The following is a 21,876-nucleotide window of genomic DNA, read 5'->3' as shown; positions in this document are numbered from 1 at the left end:
CCCCGGCAGCGGCGATGCCCCCACCTTCTCGGTGTGGGGCTCCGCAGGAAGGGGAGGCTGGGAGGAAAGGAGCCGTTCCTCCGAACGTGCAAGCACAGCCCTAAAACACCTTCCCGGAGATAAATCCAGTCCCACTGCGGAAAGAAGTTGTCCCTCCGCGGGCAACGGAAAGACAAGCTCTTCTTCTCCTAAGCAGCAGCGATTGCACCACGGCACCCTACCGGGGCCAAGCCCGGGCACCTTTGCCACCTGCCGGGCCGCCCTTGCTGGGGCTTGTGGGACGGGACCGAAGCCCTGGAGCGCAGGGCACCGTGCCGCGGTGCTGCCCCGTCCCCGTCCCCGCCCACGCCCCACGCCGAGGCCCCGCGGGCGGGAGGCGGGCCGGTGCCCTGCCGGGGCGGGCCGGGCCGGGGCGGGGCGGCCAGCGCGCCGGCGGCGCGGCGAGACGCGGCGGAGAGGGGACGGGGACGGCGACGGCGACGGCGGCGGCGGCGGCGGCCGTGGCGATGGGCGGCGGGCGGTGGGCGCTGCTCTGGGCGCTGCTGGCGGCCCTGCGCCCGTCCCGCAGCGGAGCCGGTGAGTCTGCGGGGAAGGCGCCGGGCGGGGGGGGAAGAGGGAGCCCAGAGCGGGGCTCCCGGGCTGGGGGCGTCCAGGACGGCCCGGGGGTGGCAGGGCTGCTCCGGTGCCGGCGGGGGCCTCGGGGGTCCGGCGAGGGGTGTTCGTCCGGGCCATTTTACCTGCAAATGCTGCTTCGTTTCACCCGGCCACCGGCCGGGGTGTTGCGTGGCCACCCCAGTGCCCCCCGCACGCCTCTCCTGCTCGCTGGGCCTGCAGACTAAAGCGAAGCTTAAATCCTTGGGGGGAAGCTCAGCAGTGATTTCGCTGGGGGTCTCTGAGGGCAGCACCTCTCTGCCAGCCCCAGAGAGCGCGAGTTTTGCCGTTCTGGGACGCAGCTCTGCCTCTGCTCTGCCTCTGTCCCACTTTGTTGATGTGATGTGCCTCTGCTTGCTGGGGACACTGCGACAAGCAGGGACCAAAAGCTGCCACAGATCAGCGGGTCTGCGATTTATCCCATTTGCCGTGAGCCAGCTGCGTACCGGTGTTGGGAAAAGTCACCGGGAAGCACCGTGGTTTGTGGCACAGGGCTGCGCTTTGCGGTGCTGTCAGTCTGCTGGCTTTTCAGCTCCACGTGCTTGGTTACCTGCAAAAAGAAACGCAAAGAGATAGACGTAGTTTTTGGACTTAAAGTGTGCCGTCATCAGGGCTGCCCGACGTTTGGTCGCAGGCTGTGAGGTGCTGTGGGTTTGTTTGTAGCCTGTGCTCAGGGATGCTGGGCGGTCTCAGAGTCGGCATGCACATGGGGTTTAGCAGGGAAGGCAGGAATGCCAGTGTTTGCTTTGGGCAAGGTGGACTCAAAAGTCTTGACTCTGTCACTGCGGGAATCTGCAGTGAGGGGGAGCTCGCTGTGGATTTAACCAAGAATCCTAGACTGGTTTATAGAAAAGGTATTTGAACCCTGAGAGTCTCTTTGGAAGTCAGGTGTGGCCCCAGGGGAAATTCAATTCTGACAGCTCCCAGGGGATGGTGAGGTAGGAGAACCTGCGGGCAGGGGCTCTTCATTCCTCCTGCCCTGTCTGGGTGCAAAGATGCCTGAGCAGAAAGCTGTTGTCAGCAGGTGAATTACTTCCAGTAATGGGAAATCCAGGGCTAGGGATGTATGGAGCTTCTTGGCAGACCTGGGTGTTTTCTAATACCTTCCTCACTGGGACTGCAGCAGAACTACTTGCTGTTTCAGTTGCGGGGTATGCAACTCCCTGCTTTATTTTTTGTCCGTAATAAAGTATTTTGCCCCTAATAGCTGGCAGATTTTCTTGTTAAAACTCTATTCTCCAGGCTAGTAACGGAGAAGGGCATGCGGGACCTGCTGGGCTGCACAGAAAGATCTGTCTTTGCTAGCACTTTAGTTTTGCTGTGATCCCAGGTGTTTCCAGAGACCAGCACTGTGCTTGTAAGTGGATGTATTTCCATGCCAGCTTTTCCCTCAGGCCAAGCTGGGGTAAGCGAGGGGAGCTGCTCCAGTGTGGCAGGCACTCATGCAGGCACGCCTGCTTTCAGCTCGTTGGCCCTAGCGTGGGCTTTTAGAGCCAGCCTAAACAAATCGCTCTGGACACAGGTAAGGGGTGTCCTGCCACACTGAGCAGATCTCTTCAAAGACACCGTGAAGATATCCACATCCCAAACAGTTGGGGATGGAAGGGGTACCCAAAGGCAATGCTGGATATGAGAAATTCCTGTTGTCACATGAGTCAGAGAGGAAAGTATTTCATTCCTGGGCCAGCAAACACCTCTTTCCACTTCATCAGTGTAGAAGGCTAAGATCCTCTTTGCTCTTTGCCTTTAAACCTGAAGCAGCCTGGGGGAGCAGAAATCGTCCCAGAGCAGGCAGAGTGCCTGCCGAGGGCAGGGACCGCCAGCATGCATCCATGTCCTCCCTGGCCAGGGGTCCCTGCCGGGGGAGCTGCTCTGGCCAGAGCTGGAAAGCTTTGAAATGAAGCATGAAAACAGCTGTTTGAGATTGGATAGTGCCAGGCAGCGAGTGGCTCCAGCCTGGGTAACCTCCGGGAAGAGCAGGGGAGGGAAGGGGATTTGGGGTCGCTCGCTTGTTTGCATTTGGCAAATCTTTTTGGAGCTGCCTGTTTGAGAGCTGGTGACCTGGCCCGCAAGTAAATGGCAGTCGGCTGCATTTTGCAGCAGTCACATGGCCTTTGTTTGTGTTGGGATGGTAAAGCTTAGGAAGCAGGTTGGAAAAGCTTAGGGTCTTTTTTTTTTCCTGAAAGGGAAACCCATTGTTTTGTGTGAGAGCCAGGGAGAGCCCTGTGCTTTCCTCTGCACCCCCAGACCGGGCAGAACTTAAAAACCCTTCTCAAATTTCTGTCTAGAAGTAACATTTCTTGAGGGTTAAAAATACTGAGCAATTTAGCAAGGGAATATATCCAGCCTCAAAATTAGGTTGTGTTTCTTGGCTCTCGGGAAAGCATACTAGGTTCATGCCTCATTACTCACAACAGTAATGACGTAGCTTTAAAAACTTGTTTGATGTTTGAGGACTAAGACCTGCCTCAAAACAAACTCAGCTGAACTCCGGTTAAATAAAAAGGTTGTGCTCTCTACCTGCGGTATTATCTTTTAAATTGTGAACAGTTTTTTATTCAGAAGAGGCAAATTAATTTAGTTGAAATTCCTGTCTGGCACAATGCCTTTGCTTGCTGAAAGCAGCAAGGGAGATTTACCACTCTGCTTGGGATTTCTGTATGCCTGTGAAAACCTCAGAAAGCTCGGAAAGGGTCTAGTAAAAGCATCTACTTGTGCTATATTCTCTATATCTTATCTCTTAAAAAATACACAGGTTGGTTTGGGGAGAATTGCTTTACATGGAGCTGCTCTTCGTCTTGTTCGTGGCTGGGATGGGAAGTGGTGGGAGGGAGGGGGAAAACGCCGCTACAGCACTGGGTATGTTCGGTGATTTGTAGACGGGGGCACGAAGACCTCAGAAAGAGCTGGTAAATAGCCTTTCCTTGGGAAAAATGTCTGGGAAAAGACCCTGGGAGAACAACACTAAACAGCAGCCCGCTCCTACACACCGTCTGAAGGCATTTCTTCATCCATCTGCAGCTGTTTTCCTGAGAAAAGCAGCTCGCTGGAGGCACTTAGCTTAGCAAAAGTGGTTGACTCAGAGAGCATCTCCCTCTTTCAGAGCAGCTCACCCTGTCCTGGGAAAGAAGCAGCATTACCAGCAAAGAGCCTAAAATCAGAGAAATCCCTGCCGGGGACTCTTTCTCTGCCGCAGCTGAAAATGCTTGAGATGAGGCCCTGAAAGGGGTTTAGTGGAGTGAAGTCCCAAATTCCTCCTGCCCAGGGATCCTTTTATATTCCAGTCCCGGGGGTACGATGCAGCAGAAATAGCTCCTGCCTCTCCCCTGCTGAAAGAGAAGTGGCTGAGCACTTTCTTTAGCCTGAGCTGCTCCCATTTGTTTTAAAAAGGCTTTTTTTGGAGGTGCTGCTCGTACATAGTCAGTCTTGGGACAGCCCCCATCTACATGTTTCCTTCTTGGGGCTCTTACGAGAGGTCTCAGAGATTTTGAATTTTTGGAGCATCTGTAAATGAACTGCCTTTAATTATTAATTAAAGCGGTGGGGCTTCGCAGTGTTTTGGAGGGGGGCACTTGCTGCCTGGGGGTAACAAAACCAAGGTCTTCTCTTGCAGACGACGCTGACCAAAATCGAGGTCTAAGGCCATACCTGTCGGCAGAGTCCCGCCGCCAAGAGCGAAGCGTGGCCACTGTTGGTCACTGGCCTCGCCGGAGCCCAGAGCAGCCCCAGGACGAGCCCTCAGGCAGCTCTCTAGGACAGATTAAGTTTAACCCCACAGTGCAACACATTGTGATTAATGAGCACAAGGATGTCACGTTTAATTGCTCCATCAAAGTACCTCAGCTGCTGCTCAGGCCAGAGACCCCAGGCATTTCCTTGTGGAAGGATGGGAGGGAGCTGCACGTGCTGGACCGCATCGCCACCAGCCACTTCGAGATTGCCGACGAAGAGGAGGTGGCAATGACTTCCACCTTCAGGTAACCGATGCCATCCTTCCTGGAGGAATGCCCTACACGTTGGCTCCTGGGGAGGGACAGGAGGCCGGGCAGCTTGCAGGGGCTTGGGACTGGAACTAGGATGGGCAGGTGCTGCCTAGTCCCCAAAGCCTGGCTTTGCAAGCCTAGCTTCTGCTTGGTGTGTGCTGTGGAGTGGTTGGTACTGATTGAAACCCACACCCAGGCTGGCATTATTGCCATGTCCTCCTGCAGGAGCCGTGTGTGGGGCAAGGCTCCCTGCCAAAGCCCTGACCTGGTCTCCGTTCTCTCTGGCAGCATCCTTGCCGCCCAGCGCTCGGATAATGGCTCCTACGTCTGCAAACTCAATATCTCTGGCACTGAGGTGGTGTCAGATCCGATCTTGGTGCAGCTGGAAGGTGAGCTGGAGGAGGGCTAGGGCAGATGTGCTGGAGGTGTGGAGCATTGTGCCCTGGCTGAGTGACAGCCCTGGGGACCGTGATCTGGGAGCTGTGAGTTGTCCCCCAGAAACAGGGAGTCCTGGATGGGAAGGGGCTTGTTGCCGGAGCTGGGCATAGCCCCTGGCAGGACAGTTTGGGATTGTTGATAGGGCTGTGTTGCTGAGCTCTCTGAATCTCTTGCTTCTCTGCTTGTGTCCATGCAGGGCTCCCACACTTCATTCGTCAGCCCGAGAAGCTGAATGTCACCAAGAACAGTCCCTTCAACCTCACATGCCAAGCCGTGGGCCCACCAGAGCCTGTGGAGATCTACTGGTTTCGCAACAACGTCCAAGTGAATGAAAAGCCCCACATCTCCCCGTCAGTCCTGACCGTGCCAGGTGAGCCCAGCAGTGTCCTTGCCATGGCCAGCTGGGATACCTCTGTGTGGCTACCAGGAAGGGCAGAGTGGGAAGGTGTCTCCATGCAGCCTGGTGCAGCACAGGGAGAAAAGTCCTTCATGTAACATAAAACCCATCACAGTTTTGCTGCAGAGGCAAAAGAGAGGAGGGATTTCTTGCTTTGCTCATGATGAGAAGGCCACTAGCTAATTAGCAGCCAGACTATAACTGACTCGTCTTGATGTCCAAAGGCAGGCTTTAAAAGGCAGCGAAAGCCGGAAGAAATGACTCATTCCTCTTGGATGTTCTTGCATCCGGCTGGCACATGCTAGGTCAGGTCATTTGAACAGTCCCCCTCCTGGCCCAGGAGCCCTGTCGTACTGAGAAGCACCGCTGCTGGTGTGAGCAAATGCTCGGCATGTCCAGCGTGCCATGGCGAGCCCTCCACCCTGCAGCAGCAGCAAGCAATGTGCCCAGGAGGGACAACCCTGCACCTCCAGTAAAAGTCCTTTCCATGAGATGAAAATCCTGAGCACTGTTGCTGCCCAGGGTCATCTCACACAGGCCATGCCCGCACCACAGGGGAAACAAGCAGCTGTCTGCACTCGGGTATTTCCAGTGGCCCCCAAACCAGTCGTTCTCCATTATCAGCTGGGAGATTTGAGCAATCTTTGAAAAGCAATAAGTCATCTGATTCAAGCCATGGTGGTGGGCTCTTCTGCTTTCTGCCTTTCCCTTTTTGAACGCAAAACAAATGCTTACTCAGGAGGTTGTGCAACGGTGCCGTAGAAATGTACTGTCCTGATGGCACTGACGGCATGCTCGTGCTCCCGGCGTGGAAGGTGGGTGAGCTGGATCGCAGGGGTCGCCCCCAGACAGTCAGCGCAGAAATGCCACGAAGGGAAGCGATGAGTGCTAAATAGAAGGTCTTTTGTGTTGCTGGAAAAAAATAAAGCAACAGTGCAAGAAAGGAAGCCACAAGGGTTTTTGGTAAGCAGCAGGTGGAGAATTGGTGCGATTTGGGCGTTTTGTGCAGGTCCAGTGAACAGGCCCTTGTTTTTCCCCCTGCAGGTCTTAATGAAACAACACTGTTCAGCTGTGAGGCTCACAACAGTAAAGGGCTGACTGCATCCAACCCAGGGCAGGTCAACGTGAAAGGTAAGAGGGAAAGTGATGCTCACCTTACCTATTGAGTACATATGTCCAAGAAGGAGCTGTCTTGGTCTCCACACTCCCAAGCACTCATTCTAGTGTTTTTAGGACTCCTGTACTTATTTTTCCTCATTTTAAAACTATATTTAAAATCAAGTGGGATGCACATAGTAGAACAGTCACCCAGTGCGGTTCTGTCATCCCAGTATCACCGCTGTGGGAGGAAGCACCAAAAATCACATTTGAAAGCAGAACTGTCAGCCCCAGAGCAGGTTTCGGAAGGGCTGTATCACTCTTTTCCTTCCTTCACAACCAGGGCGGTGCTCACGATTTTCCATAGGAAACGGTGGAAATTCTCGACATTCCTGATGGGAGCCACTCTGGCAATGCAAGGAAGGTGTTCCCCGAAATATGTCATTGCCTCTAAGCAACCCAGAGTGCTGTTTCAGCTCACAAATATAGATCATGATCAAAATAGTTCTTGCAAATGACTTTTTTCTGCTTCCCTGTCTGGTGGTCTGAAACATCCGCAGTACACTGATAAAGGATGCCATTGTGGCTGTAGCCAGGGCAGTACCTGGGGTTCATGCAGAGTTGGTTTGAGCCCTGGGAGCTGCCAGAGGGAAGTCAGATGTGCTACGTTTGTGCTTAGGCCTCCAGCTGACTGCCCTTGACTTTTCCCTGCAGGAATACCATCTGCACCCACCAGCGTGCATGTCCTCAACAGAACGGCCCACAGTATTGTGATATCCTGGGTGCCGGGCTTTGATGCATTCTCTGCCTTGAACAGCTGCAGTGTCCAGGTAAATATCCATAACTCCCCTTGCCCCTGCAACCTCCCCTCACACGGATACTCCAAGGCAGGTGGAAATCAGTGTTGTTTGGCATGAACTGCACAGATTTGACCATGCTATTGGTTTGGGCAAATTGAGTTGGACTTTTCCAGCGGCTTTAAAAGGGGAAGCTGGTGCGCTGTCCCACCCGCACCCTGTGGTCCAGGTGGCTGGGGAATTTGTGGCAGCACAACGTTGTGGAGTCCAAGTTGAGCAGCAAGCAGTCCACAGGAGCTGGGATCTGGGGTAGCCAGAGCACTGCCGAGGTAGACAGGAGGCTTGGAAGGAGCTGCTGGAGACCGACCAGCTTGGTGGTGTCTGCTTACAAAAAGCAGCTTTGCTCTGCCCACTGCGCTCAGGGTTAGTTGGTGGAAGGTGTCCCACGGAGAGACTGACGCAGGGAGCATGAAGCAGGCTTTTGTCCTGGGAGCAGGGTGGTTGAGTGGGGCGAGAAACAAGGGGAGATGGGAACAGGCAAGCCACCTGCCTGGAAGAGCCCATCTGGGCTCGTGCCTGTGAAGCATGTAGGAGTGAGCCGCAAGAATCACTCTCCTCGAGCAAGACAGTCAGGTTGTCATGACTCTTCATGGGGAGATGCCCAGAACTGCTCCAGGTAGCTCTTTGGGAGACTTTGCAAGCCTTGAGTTGCTGCAGGCACATGCTTGTCCCTACTTTTACCACCTGGTCAAACACTTCCGACCAAGCAGCCTTCCCACTGGGATTTGGAGGTGGAACTTTGTACTGGGAAGGAGCTGAGAGGTTGCCTGTCTCCTGGACAAGTCAGGGAATGCCGACCCCGGGGTACAGCCCTGCAAGTAGTTTCCACCTGCTCTATCTGTTTGACTTTGCTGGGTTTCACAGTTCAAGCCCGTTGCTTGCCCTCTTGTGGATGTGTTTTTTATACTGGCTAACCTATATTCTGGCTGAGGTAGCACGTGGAGAGAGGCGATGTTTGAAGCCAGGTAAAAGTGAAAGGATTTACAGGGAGGAAAGGTACCAGAGCTAATATTAGCGCCACATCCACTGCTGCCTTCCAGCTGGAGCTCAGGAAGTGGGGTGGAGAGCCAAGGAATTTCCTATGACTTAACGTTCACGGTCTGTCATTAGGAAATAGCCTTTTGAATTGGAAAACAAGACATGATTTCTGGCAAAAACACAGCTGTGACTAAGCCTTTTTGCTCCTGTCCCCTTTGATAATCTCCTCACTAGGGTAGCATGGCCCACCGACCAAGTGACTCATTTCTGAGCACGCTGGTGCTTAAAAGGGAAGCTGTTGCTGTCACACCTGCCAAGTTCAAACTAAGTTTGCAAAAAGCCCAATTTTTTTAAAAAAAATATATTAATTTGATGGACTCTCTCCAGAAGACAAATTGAGGGTTGAGATAGCCGAGCTGGGCCTCATGCTCAGGAGAACAGCCAGTCCCAGTGGTGCTTTCAGGAGTGGCTTGCACATTCATCTGATCACTGTTCACCTCCCTCAAAGCATCTAGTGATGGCTTGGGAACCTTCTCAGCTTTATGAGGCTGAAGGCTATTCTCTTTCATTTTGGCTGGCAAATACTGCTGGTGTTGATGCTAAGACTGTCTTGAGCATCCTGAGCTAGCCAGGGGGATATTCCTGTTGCTTAAGCAGAAGGACAGGTCTCCTGCCGCCCCAAAACCATGCACAGAGGCTTTAGAGAGGACTGTATGACCTTCTGATTGTGGTTCATGCTGAAACACATCCTGTGGGTTGTCTTCCCAGTTAACTGTCTCGCTTGTGCTGATGTCCCTCCTTCTTGCTCTTCCCTCTTTCCTTCCACCGTCCTGGCCCAGGGCACTCTCATGGTGCTTCTCACGAAATGGGATGCTTTCCGGAGAACTGCAAGGGCTGGCTGTGGGCAGCTACATGGGTGCTCAATAGCCAGCCCTTTGGGGAGAGACCAATTTCTCTTCGTGTAAAAAGTGTGACTTGTTTTTAGTATGCTGAATTCATTCATCCATGCTGCTAAATGTAATGATGGAGTCTGACGAGGTCTGTGATTAGTCCTGCAACATTTGATGGCAATAAGTCCTGATGTCTAATGATGTGCTGCACGAAAAAGGACTTTGTTTGTTTGGGACTCGCTGCCTGGTAATGTTACTGGGTGCTCCTTCTGCTCCATGCCACAAGAAAGAGCAAATCACCCCTCCCTCCTCCTTTCCGCAGTGATGGCAATTTCACACATCTCTGCCATGTCCCCACAGCAACTCTTTCTTCTCTGCATCTGTTGGAATCCTCGCCCTGGGCCCTGTGAATGGCCTGCCATCAGCTTTCTGCTCAGCAGAGACGAGCCAGCATGCAGGAACAAGGCCCTGCCAGTGTTTGGAAGGAGGCAGGGCTCTGGATCCTGTTTACAGATATAAAATTCCTGCCATGCATCTCACCCTGCAGGTTGCTGCTGACTAATCCCTGTTTGTGGACTGATTTTTCAATTAAGGTCAAGGAAGCTGTTCCACGAAGCAACGTCTCACTTCTGCTCTTCAACACCTCGGTGCCTCCCCACGTGTATCACATCCAGCAGCTGGGGCCCATGGCAGACTATAACATCCGCGTTTCCTGCAGGAATGAAGTCGGCTGGTCAGCATTTAGCCCCTGGATAACCGCCAGCACCACTGAGGGAGGTAGGAAATGAGTAGTGAAGACTGAGAATGGTTTCCCTGACTCGGTTGTGCAGCTGTGCTTTGTGCAGGAATCTCTGGATGAGATGCTGGTTCAGAGTCATGGTTGCTTACGGGGTGGGACATCTCGACTCTGTTGACTGGGGAAAGGAAATTTACCCACGGGCGGTCACCTGCTGGAAATAGTAAAGGCTGTAGGAAATACAGTGTGCTTTCTGAATGAGCTATAGCTCATTTTCCAGCAGCCTACCGTGTCCTTGCACCCATCCACCTGGCTCCCCTCACCTTCTTTCTCTTTGATTCCTGCAGCTCCGACCACCCCACCACTGAATGTCACAGTGTCATTCAATGAATCCATCTCCTCTGTGGAGATCCGATGGGTGAAGCCACCCCTGGGGAAGATCCATGGGGAACTGCAGGGCTATCACATCTGGTACAGGTGGCAGAACTCCAAGGAGTTGGTAAGTCATGGGGGAATGGGGAAGAATGGCTAAAACCTAGAAAAAATCCCATCAGGCATCAAGCAGGGATGTCCACTTTGGTCTTGGTGCTTCCGTATATTCTTTCTGAGCTTACTTGTCTGCTGTCTTGTGCTTTCATCTGGGCTTTTTCGATACAAGTAGTCTCTCTCTCGTGTGTTTATGTAACTCATGGTAATGCCCTAAGTCTTTAATATTGTGACTAAGCAGTTCTGCATGAAGGAGACAAGAGGTGTGCTACCACGGCTCCTACTCTAAACTAGAATTGAGATGCTCTTCCCGGTGTTGACAATCTTTGGTATGGTCTTTGGAGTGGCAGTCAAGGTTTGGCAGCATCTCTTGGCACTTTCAGCAATGGAGTCAATCATAAGGTGTTTGGGAGAATTTGTTCCCTGGGTTTTGAGTCGTTCCTTACTCAGATGGGATTTATTCCGTGCATTAACTCATCTGCAAAGCCATGGCACAAAGTTTCATAGCTCAAGGAACATTTTGGGGCTGAGGGCCTGTCCATGAGCATATGAAGTCATCTGGTGCAAGCTTGCTTGCCTTTCCCAGGATTTGGGAAGTAGCCTTCAGGAATTTGCTAGGGCGAGGTTGGCCTGACCTCTCGGGCAGTCCTGGCACATCTCAACTACTGGGCGAAAGAGCATCCCGTCCAGCCTCTGCCAGTGGTCAGAGAGCCTCTGGATAATTGCGCAGATGTATCCAGCTGTCGCCTCTGCACTGTGGTTTGGTCTTCCTCTGTCCCAGGCTGAAAGCACAGAGAGGCACTGACAGCCTGAATCCGACGTGGAAAAAGTGACTCACACCCTATTTTTTGCAGGATGCTGCATTTTCTGTTCTCCTTTTGCGCCTCTGAAGAAGAGCATGTATAGATCCAGACCGAGTGAAGTCAGGGAAACAATATTATGGTCTTGTGACTAGCATGGAAAAAAAAATGCTGACATATTTGTAGTCTCTCAAGCAGAAAGCAAAAAATGGGACTTGCCCTTTAAACCCTGGGAGACTGTCTTTTTTTGTTGTTGTTTTTTATAAATTTCCCCCGTCAAATGCTTATGGGGTGAAATTTCTGCTTGGGTTCCTGGTCAATAACTGTTCTCATTAATGCTGGCTTTCAGGAGGCTCAAAAAAACTCCTCTAGTGGGGAATGAGCTCAGGAGGGAGGTAGCTGTGCAAGGGACCCTGGCTCCTTGCAGACCGAAGGAAGCAGTTGTGTTTGTTGCTGATTTGTTTTGTTAGCCTCCAGGTTATATGGAAGGCAAAAATACGTGTCAGAGCCAGCCAAGGGCAGGGGCCAGCACGCCTTTTTATAAGGGCTGTTGCAGAATTAAGAGGCACGGGAACAGCTTGAGCCTGTGCCGTAACCTTTCTGCAGAGCACCATGGGCTGGTGCAGTGCCCTGTTCCCCCATGTACCCCCAAGGGTCCCCTGAGCTGATGGACAGACAGTCTGAAGCAGAAAAGCAACATGCTTTCTGTCAAGTGGAGCTCTGATTTCTCAGAAATAAAGTCTCTGAGTTTTGGTCCTGGGCAGGCTAAATATGAAATACCCCAAAATAACCATCTATTTAACAACCGCAGCATGATAAAGGCTGGGGGGGGCGGGGGGGGGGGGGGTGTCCTGTATTTCTATGTCAGCAGGGCCACCTGCAGGCCTCCTTTTCTCCGCAACCAGCTTGAAAACTATTTTTAAAACTTAAAAAAAGTTGCTTTATTTTATTCTTAAACCAGCAGTACTTGTTTGACCCAAGGCTGCCAGAGCTGGGACGTGAAGAAATTCCTCAACTACCGCAAGACTCATAAAAAAACATTAACTTTGGCAGTTTTGTCCTGCCAGAATGACTGTCTGCTTTGCCAGTGTGCTCATGCTCTCCACGGTCTGTTTGATATCAGTTGGGCTCTGTCCTCAGATGACACAGCAGTGCCATCTGCGATACGAAAGGATCCCGGTGCATTTTTAAGTTGGCGGTAGGGACAAGATCTCATGTGCGTTTCCGACGAAGGATGGCGTGAACATGGGGTGGGAGGAAAGCAGGAGTGTGGGAGCGGAGGCAGCAGCAGGTATCAGCTCACGCCACTGCCTGATGGTGCAGACAGGCTCCTGGGGTTGGGGCGTGTTTCACATCCAGTTCTGTGGTTTTTTTATGACTATGAACAGAAACCGGTTCCCTCTGAGGAGTTCCAATTTCCTCCTCCTTGCCCACCGATTCCCTTCGGCTGCTGCTTTTGCTCATCCATGTGATGTTCAGCTAGGGTAAGGAGCTGGGCTCTGCTGGCCCCAGCAGCCTACCAGGTGTTTTGGGTACCGCTGGCCAGCTGTTTTGCAGCTGGGGGTCGGCAGGGAGCAGCAGCAGGCACTTTCTCAGTTGAAGGAGTCCAGGAAACAACAGGGAATTTGCAGGAAAAGACTCACTTGTTTTTTTACCAAGGAGAATGGTCTGTGCCATGGAGCATGCTGTCTCCTGCCATGTTACCAGGCAAGGAAACACGCCCTTAAAAATGGAAATATTATTGGCTTGACAGAAAAACCACAGACAGAAAATATCTGCCCTAAGATCTGCTTTCTGTGGCTGGGCACTTGAATGATCAAGCCAGGAGTGCTGTGGCTGGAAGCAGTCAGAGATGCTCTGCGGAGGAGCGGCAGTGGCGAGCACTGAGGCTCTGTGGGTGCTGAGCGGCACAAGCTGTGGGCATCCCTGGCCGGCAGTGAAGAGGGGCACGAGCCTCCACTGGCCAAGTCAACTGCAACAAAGGCTAGGGGTCAAAATCCATGTTACTGCCAGTGCATGAAATGCCTTTCCCCCTCCCTTGCGAGATCGCTTTCCTGCCTCTTTTCTGGCTCAGGCTGCTGGTCCTGCTGCTGTTGACAAGCAAAGAGCAACAGCGGCATGAGGTTTGAATGGGAAACGCTGCTCAGCCCCTTTCCAGATCCCATCCGGCGCTTGCAGGCAGGGCTATTATTCTCCGTAAATAGTTTGGTGCTGCATTTCCTCTGGGCTTGTGAAAGCAAAGCAACACAGAAGTTTGAGGAGACAATTCTCAATAAATCTCTGGGTTTCCCTCCTGCTGTAGGGATGGGCTGCTGTCTCCCCCAGCCCAGGCTTTTCTTCCCTTCCTCTCTCCAGCAGAACATCTCCACTGAAGCCCAGCCGAACACCAGCGTGGCCGTCCTGCCCGTGGTGGCCACCAATGCCACCTGCTCTGTCCGTGTGGCTGCCATCACCAAAGGGGGAGTGGGACCTTTCAGCAGCCCGGTGGAGGTCTTCATCCCTGGTAGCGGTAAGGAGATGGCTGTTCCTGCCAGTGCGGCATGGGTGCAGGGGAGGATGACGGGGAAGCACACTCTCCTTGCCTGGCCAAGGCCATTTGGCATCTCTCCATCCTCCTTCAGACACTTTCCCGGTCGGCCAGGCTATCGGCCAAGAATCTGGGACCTTCAGCATGCTTTGGTGGCCAGGAGAGACTTGCTCTCCACATGCAGCCTTGGTCCTCATGCCCTCTTCTCCTGTGTAACCCTTTGGGCTTTAGTGGGTTTGGTTTCAGCCCCTGGGAAATCCTCCCCCAATCCCTGGGTGCTGCAGGCTGACTCTTTTACCAGCTCCATTAATGGGATATCTTCTTAGGATTAATAACCTCAGCTCCCTCTTCGACTCCAGCATCTGGGAATGCAGACTCCTTTATTGTAGCCCTGGGCTTTATCTGCGGGACGATTGCTGTCGGGCTGATCCTCTGCTTGTCCGTGGTCATCCAGAAAAGATGTGTGGAAACAAAATACGGGTAAGCTGAAGGGAAAACAGCTTGCAGATGTGCCCCGAGCTGAGCAGGTCACAGGCGCGTGGGGCACGGGCAGGCAGGACGGATGGCCAGCAGCCCATGCTGGACATTGGCACAAGATTTCTGTCTCCAGTACTGATGTCATTGCCACAAATGGCATTTTTTTATGCCCGTGGTGAGGGACTAAGTGTATTTTTACTGCACTGATGGTACTTCCCCTCCCTTCCTTAGCCCAGCAGTTCACCTTCCACTCACTATTCCTATTTTTAAGGGGAAGTAAGCTTGTGCAACTTGGTATGGGAGGGTGGCCTCAGCATTTTAACACAGAGGTGAGAGAGCAGAGATGTATAATATCCTGTGGCCTAGAGAAACCCCTCCTGCCTTGTCACACGCCAGATCTGTCTTGGTCCCACGGCTAAGCGTGGCACCAGCCCCGCCAAGCAGAGAGACTGCCACTGGACTGCATAAGTGGTGTTTTAATAATGCAGACAAAGGGCTGTTTTCTGCTACAACAAGCCAACGCTACTCACTCACCCTTGTGACTTTCTAAGTGGCATTTAACTGCCCCGTGCTACTGGTTTTGTTAAACAACTGTGCTGCTAGCAGCTTCTCTTAAAAGCGCTATCACTTGGGTGTCTGCTGCCAAACTGGAAATGTGATATAATTAACTACTTTGGAAGAGCATCTTTTCAGTAAGGGTGTTTCTTGAGCTGGTGAAGGAATCCCACCTACTCTCATCTCCCATGGCACCACCCCCATCCCAGTTTGGAAACTGGTAGTATGTAAGGATGCCTTTCCTAGCTGGTGTAGCATTGTTGCTCTTTCCTTGTGGTGCCAGCTTCCTGGGAGCTCTTGAGCATCTGCTGTGTTTTTGTTCCCTGGAGCTGGACCTCTGCACGGCCCTGTACCGGAGAGGTCGCGCAGCATCTGCCAGCAGCATGCCCATCACCACCCTTTTGGGGCCATGGTGTGAAGCTCCCTTTAGTTTCTTTTTGGCTAACCAATGGGGGTTGCACACGCTAACAGAGATCATTAACAGGCTGGAGTTGTGCATCGGGCCAGAGATCGCTTTAGGAGGTGGTAGATCTGGGCACCATATTCCTACTGGTACAGACTGCTCTTTGAGTAGGAAATGAGCATCCCATTTCCTCCCCAAAAAACCTCTGTGACTCACTCCTTGACAGATCACCCTTGTTTATCAAGTGACTGTTTTGCTCGGACGTTGTAAGCAATGGCACTGATCCAGTAGGAGGGAAATGAAAAAGATTAGGGTGAATGTACATTTCCTCCTTTACTACCGATACCCCCAGTAGCACTGTGGTTGCCTGCCCCTGCAGCGGCAGTTCCTTCATCAGAGGAGAGGCAGCCACACGTGGCCCAGCAGGGTCTGTTTCTGTCCCGCCAGGAACGCTTTCAGCAGTAATGACTTGGAGCTGGCAGTGAACTACACAGCCAAGAAGTCCTACTGCCGGAGAGCCGTTGAACTTACATGTAAGTATATTTTTTTAATCCCTCTGCAAGGAGGGTGATGGCAATATCGCAGTACAATATGTCTGCAGGTTGGAGGTGACCTGAGCTCCTGTTCCCCTCTCCCACAGTGGGCAGCCTGGGAGTCAGCAGTGACCTGCAGCAGAAGCTGCAGGATGTTGTCGTGGACAGAAGTGCCCTCAGCCTGGGGAAGGTTCTGGGAGAGGGTGAGTGTTGGGGCTGGAGAGCTGGGGATGGACATATAGGGCAGGGACTGCCTCTGTTACCTACATCATCCCCCAGCTCCAGGCCTAGAGGATGTGGGGGAGATGGTGGGTCAGGATGACCAAGTGCCAGGACCCCTGGGTTCATGTCCTCCTTCTGCCACTGGTGAGACATAAGCCTCCCCTGTAGCCTTTAGGGGACGATGTCTCCATCTTAGAGCACTTCAGATATTCAAGGATGTAGTGGTGTCCTGAAGGGTGGTGCTTTGGGCTGTGGATAAAGTGTTTGCTTCTTTCCCATGGTGCAGGGGAGTTCGGGTCAGTGATGGAGGGGCATCTCAGCCAGCCTGAAGGCACCCTGCAGAAGGTGGCTGTGAAGACCATGAAGTGTAAGTCATTGCCCTGGCCTCACAGAACTTGATGTTATTTGTTCTAGTGGGTGCTGGTGTTCCTGCTACTCATTTGAGGTGCTCTCTCTGCACCCTGGCACCATTTTGTGGGGATGCTGGCCTCTCTGCCACAGCTCCTGGTACCAGTCAGGAAGGGGCACTCATATCAGACAGCCAAGGGTGGCAGAGACATGCTGGTGGTGCCTTCCCCCTGACCCATGCAGGAGCTGTGCTGTGAAGGGACATGGCAGCAGTGATTTGGGGTGTTAAAGTTCTTGAGCTTTTAAACCTCCTCCTTTTTCTCTGCTTCCCAGTGGATAACTTTTCCCAAAGGGAGATAGAAGAGTTCCTCAGTGAAGCAGCATGCATGAAGGACTTCGACCATCCCAATGTCATCAAGCTCCTAGGTATGGGCTGTTACTCCCTGCACTCCAGTTGGGATTTGGGCTGGGGAGCCGGACCGGGGAGTGCTCGGGTCCCGCACAGATGTCTGTGGGGGGAGTGTGATGCCTTTGCACACAGGGCTGTGCAACCTGTCTGTGTTTTCCAGGCGTGTGCATTGAGCTGAGCTCCCAGCAGGTCCCCAAGCCTATGGTGATTCTCCCATTCATGAAATACGGTGACCTGCACAGCTTCCTGCTTCGCTCACGGCTGGAGATGGCCCCCCAGGTAATGAGCATGGGGAGCAGAGGGCCCCAAGTCTGCAAGAAGCAAGGTGGGACTGTGCCTCTTTTGGGGACAAATCTGCCTTTGTTTTTTGAGAACATAAGAGGACTTGTTTGTAGTCCTGCTTCCTGCCTTTGTCAGGTGGCAGTGGTGGGATCCAGCTCCACAAAAGCTTGTGAGACTCTCGTCTTCCCTTCTCCAGGCCCTCTGTCTCAGCCCCTCTTTGTACACCATCTCCTCCAGCTCTGTCTTAGTGGTCTCCTGTGGGCTTGCTCCAACATGTCTTTCTCCTACTGAGGAGCCCCAAATGGGACACAGCACCCAGATGTGGCCTCAGCAGTGCCAAATTAAGGGGAAGAATAATTTCTCTTGACCTGCTGACTGTGCTCTTGCTAGTGCAGCATGCTACAAGGCTGGCCTTTGTTGGCACAAATGCGCACTGCTCTATAACCATGGTCAACTTGCTCTATACCAGGGTCCTTTTCTGCTGAGCTGTTTTCTAGCTGAAAATACATGATCTGAAGGCAGCCAGTGGGAAAGGCAAGAAGGAAGCAATGTCTAGTTGCAGGCTGCACTCCAGAGATGTGGAAGGAGGAGACGGGCATGGGAAAGGTATCCACTGCTACAGCAAACCACAGCGAGATATGGTTTGCTGTGACGGGCTCTTCTGGCCAGCAGCACAGCCTGTCAGACAGTGCTTGGGGTTATTGCTAAAAGAACTGTCCCCGCATCTGGAGCTCCTGCGGGCTTGTGATTCAATAAATCTTACAGTCTGAGGGCCTTAGCCCAACAGGGATGAGAGGGGCCACAGTGGCCGCTGCTGTGGGCTTCTGGTGCTCTCCAAGGCCAGTGAGACCACTAGGATGTCAGCCGGCAGCCCTGGACAGGGAAGCCTTTCAGATCAAACCAAACATGCTTCCCAAAGGGTTTCCACTGTCTAACCCTCACCTTCCCTTCCCAGTTTGTGCCCCTGCAGACACTGGTGAAGTTCATGGTCGATATCGCCCTGGGCATGGAGTATCTGAGCAGTCGGCACTTTCTCCACAGGGATTTGGCGGCTCGAAACTGCATGTGAGTTTGTTTCCCTCTGCTTCATCCTGGATAGATAAGCACCAGTGGAAGCCCTGTGGTTTACAGCATGACTGCACTTCCTTCAATAAAACCTCCCTTGATCTTGAGAGACATGGGAAAAGGGCTCAGCCTCAGGTTTCTGCTTCAGAATTTGGCACATCAAATCTTTCTATCTTGCCATCCCTGTTTCTGCCTGACAGGTTACGGGATGATATGACGGTGTGCGTGGCAGACTTCGGTTTGTCAAAGAAGATTTACAGCGGCGATTACTACCGTCAGGGCCGAATAGCAAAAATGCCAGTGAAGTGGATTGCCATCGAGTCCCTGGCTGACCGCGTCTACACCACCAAGAGTGATGTGGTAGGTGCACGTGGCTGGGCAGCCAGGCGGCAGGAGGCGAGAGATGGGGACTGATCCCTGGATTGAGTCGTCCACCCTTGCCGCACTTTGTTACGGTTGTTCTTGTACCCTGGAAGTGCAAAGCCAGACGAGCAGGAGGCTGTTGGTAGCGGGACGCACTGACCTTTCACTGCCTGCCCAGCCTCCTGGAATAGGTTTATTGAGTGGGCCGCTCGCCTCTTCTGTGGCATTGCTTGTTATTACCAATTTTGGGGAGGGCAGGACTGGAGCGACAACTCTTAGCATTGTGTGAGGGCCCAGTGGATGCTTGGCAGTGACCTTTCCCCATGAAAAGATTCATTCATTCCTCCTGGAAATGTCCTTTCAGCGTGCTTTCCCTTTGTCCTCGCAGTGGGCATTTGGCGTTACCATGTGGGAGATAGCGACCCGAGGGATGACGCCCTACCCAGGAGTGCAGAACCATGAGATCTACGAGTACCTCTTCCACGGGCAGCGCCTGAAGAAGCCTGAGGACTGCCTTGACGAGCTGTGAGTATTGTAACCCTGTTTCTGGGCTGTAGTGCAGCCTGTTTGCTCTCTGTCTGCCTGCAGATGACCTGTGTATTGCTTGCCCTTAGCCAAGGTGGTTTCTGTGGGGTGCTACTCTTTGTGCTTTGCGGCTCTCAGTTGCTGATGTCCTTTCTTTAAGGACACAACTACTTGTGCTGTGGATTTGTGGCTTAGCACTAGATTTGGCCAAAAGCCTGCAAAGCTGTGCATCACAGAGCAATTAAAGACTGTTCCAGCATGCCTGTGCTCCCACCTGCTGCAAACCTGCCTCTCCAAGTGGAGTAAGAAGGGTCTGTACTGGAGAGGGAGGAGTCACCTTCTGCTTCACCCCCTCCATTTCTCCTACAGCCCTCAGAAACAACAGTTATTAAAGACTGGATTTTTTAAAAAATGGCAAGGATTTAACCTTTTCTTCCTTGTGGGGTTGACAAGCAGGGAGCTTACAAGAACGCACGTGCAGGTTAGCTCTCAGTGGAAAGCTGGCCGGAATGGTGTGGGTCAAATTTTAAATAAAAGTAGCACAGAAACAAAAACTTCAAAACCCTTAATATTTGCATGATCTCCCGAGTTTTGACGTGCCACATGAAAGCCAGATCCCAGAGCAGCGTATCGCCCAGGGATGAAAAAGCATCTTCTTAACTCCAGGCAAACAGGTGCACAGAAATCCCAACAAATATCCCAGGAGAAAGCAATGTGCTTACAGGGCTGGCACAGAGGGCTGAGAAGCTGGGCTGTTGGCAGCCGGCTGCCTGAGGTGGGTGGGAAGCACGGAGGTCAAGTTGCTGGTCCTGCAGGGACAGGAGCAGTGCCCTCTGCAGTTCGTGGTGGAGGAATCAGACTTTTTAGGGTTTTTTGGTTTTGCTTTTGTTTTTTTTTTATTAAGATAGTTTTGGCCAGAAGGTCTTGGCTGGTCATGATCTCTGCCCCACAAAACTCCCTCTAGTTACCCAGGACTCTTCAGTGCCTAAAATATATGAACTTGGAAAGGGAAAATGTGGAAACCTCAAAACTTTGCATTTCTGAGCAGCTCAGCAAGGGTTTTTCTCCTGTTTTCTTCCTGAGTTTTTCTCCGGTGCCATTACAGCCAAAAATGTTTAACCCCGCCATGGCTCGGAGTCACACAATGGTTCTTACAAGGCCCCTCTCCAACGCCTGTCCCTGAAGGAAATGGCAAAGAAACCTTTTACGGGAACTAGCCTGCTAGAGGGCAGGGGAGGCAGCGTGTGGCCAGCAGTGACGTGCTTGCAGGGAGGTGCTGGGAGTTTCCAGTGTGCCCTGACATCCAGCCTGGGAACAGGCACCTGCAGGAAGGACAAGAGAAGGACTCGGTGTCCTGGGAGCAGAACTGGGATGTTCCCAGGGGAGCAGATCACAGGGCTGCAGCTGGCTGCCTCTGCCTGACCCTCAGTGAGTGCCAGGCTCCAGAAAAGGCTTCCAACAGCAGCTTGAGCTGATCAATCCCTGCCGTTGGGCAAACAGCCTAAGCGGGGGGAGTTGTTCTTGCTTTGTTTCAATGCAAAGCGGCTCAGGGCTTACCCAGTTTGGAGAGAAGCAGGGAATTAACCCCCATACATCCCCTAGCCCAGTGCCTGGCAACATCCTCCGGAATAACCATGCTTGTCGCCTGATTTACAGGTATGAAATAATGTCTGCGTGCTGGAGAGCCAACCCCACCACCCGCCCGACATTCTCACAGCTGAAGGTCCATCTGGAGAAGCTGCTGGAAAACCTGCCCACAGTCAGGGGATCTGGAGACATCATCTACATCAACACCAGCCTGCCCGAGGAGAGCCCAGACTCCACCCAGGATTCAGGCTTCCCCCAAGTGGACTCTGATCTGGACCCCGGGGACATTGCCGAGCCCTGCTCCCCCCGAGCAGAGAAGGCACTGGTGGCTGTGGATGTCCACCACAACGAACAATGGGGGACGAGGTACGTCCTGGAGGAGCAGCTTGGCGGCCCTGCAGAGGAGGCCTACGTCCCGCTGCTGCCCAAGGGGGTGGCTGGCGAGGGCTCAGAGTGGACCCAGGCCAGCACCTTGCCCGCCGGCAGCTCGCTTGCGCCGGAGCTGCCTTGCGCCGATAGCTGCACGGAGGACTCCAAAGTGCTGCTGGGAAAGGGGGACCCCGCGCAGAGTGGGGTGTAAATGGGCTCAGAGTAAAGGACAGAGAGGGTATATTTTAATAAACAGTCGTCTCTTTTATTTCTTCCTGCATGATGGTCATGGTGGAGTCTGGCTCTTCCCCATAGCTCTTTCCTGGGCTGAAGTCAGGGTGGTTTGTAATTAAATGCTAAAAAAATTAGTTTTTCTGTCATGGGAGGCTTTGGTATTTGAGCTCCCCACGGCTCACAGGTAATAAGAGGCAGCCCCTGACATCCCCAGGGGTGACAGAGCGTGGCTGGGGTAGATGGTGCCAAGGTGTGTGGGCACAGGTGAGCTCCCACTATGCCACCCCATGTGGTGATGGCCTCCCGCCATCCAGGCTGTGCCAGCACCAAACGGCGAGGGTGCAGCCAGCCTCGCGTAGCTTTTTTTTCCCCCCCTTTTTCACCATTTGTTGTGGCTTTTGCGATGGGCAGCCCTATGGCTAGTCTGGGCTCCTTCCACACAGCCCGCTGGGGGATTTCATGCTGCGAGACATCCCTCTCAAAAATCGCAAGCAGAGCCCCACCTGGAACAGCGGGTGCTTCGAAATCCCCTTCTCCCAGACAGCAGCGATTCCATCTGTCTCAGCTGTGTGCCGAGAAAACCATCGGTCCTGCTGCAACGATGGGGAAACAAGAGTCTGTAAGGGGGGTCCCGGGAGGGATAAACCACCCTGCCATGGCGTG

General features: G+C 52.9%; 1 protein-coding gene across 3 annotated transcripts; it reads left to right on the top strand.

Moving 5' to 3' along the window:
* The first annotated feature begins 475 nt into the window (after positions 1-475).
* On the top strand, positions 476-21,246 carry MERTK (MER proto-oncogene, tyrosine kinase). 3 transcript variants are annotated; one of them, XM_049800694.1, is made up of 19 exons: positions 476-576; positions 4,265-4,628; positions 4,923-5,023; positions 5,269-5,442; positions 6,514-6,600; positions 7,282-7,397; positions 9,886-10,069; positions 10,376-10,527; positions 13,670-13,823; positions 14,168-14,321; positions 15,724-15,809; positions 15,917-16,012; positions 16,318-16,398; positions 16,713-16,805; positions 16,949-17,067; positions 18,026-18,135; positions 18,336-18,495; positions 18,887-19,023; positions 20,680-21,246. In XM_049800694.1, exons 1-19 carry the CDS (start codon positions 507-509, stop codon positions 21,188-21,190), a joined length of 2,949 nt encoding a protein of 982 aa, XP_049656651.1. In that variant the 5' UTR covers positions 476-506; the 3' UTR covers positions 21,191-21,246. The 3 variants fall into 3 exon arrangements, with proteins under 3 accessions (XP_049656651.1, XP_049656652.1, XP_049656653.1); XM_049800695.1 differs by having other exon boundaries at positions 483-576; positions 13,673-13,823; XM_049800696.1 differs by having other exon boundaries at positions 483-576; positions 14,201-14,321.
* The last annotated feature ends 630 nt before the right edge of the window (positions 21,247-21,876 follow it).

This window comes from Accipiter gentilis, chromosome 5, assembly GCF_929443795.1.
Source record: "Accipiter gentilis chromosome 5, bAccGen1.1, whole genome shotgun sequence".
NCBI classification, from domain to species: domain Eukaryota; kingdom Metazoa; phylum Chordata; class Aves; order Accipitriformes; family Accipitridae; genus Astur; species Astur gentilis.
Note: the sequence above shows the minus strand (reverse complement) of the source record. Positions and strands in the feature narration are given on the sequence as shown.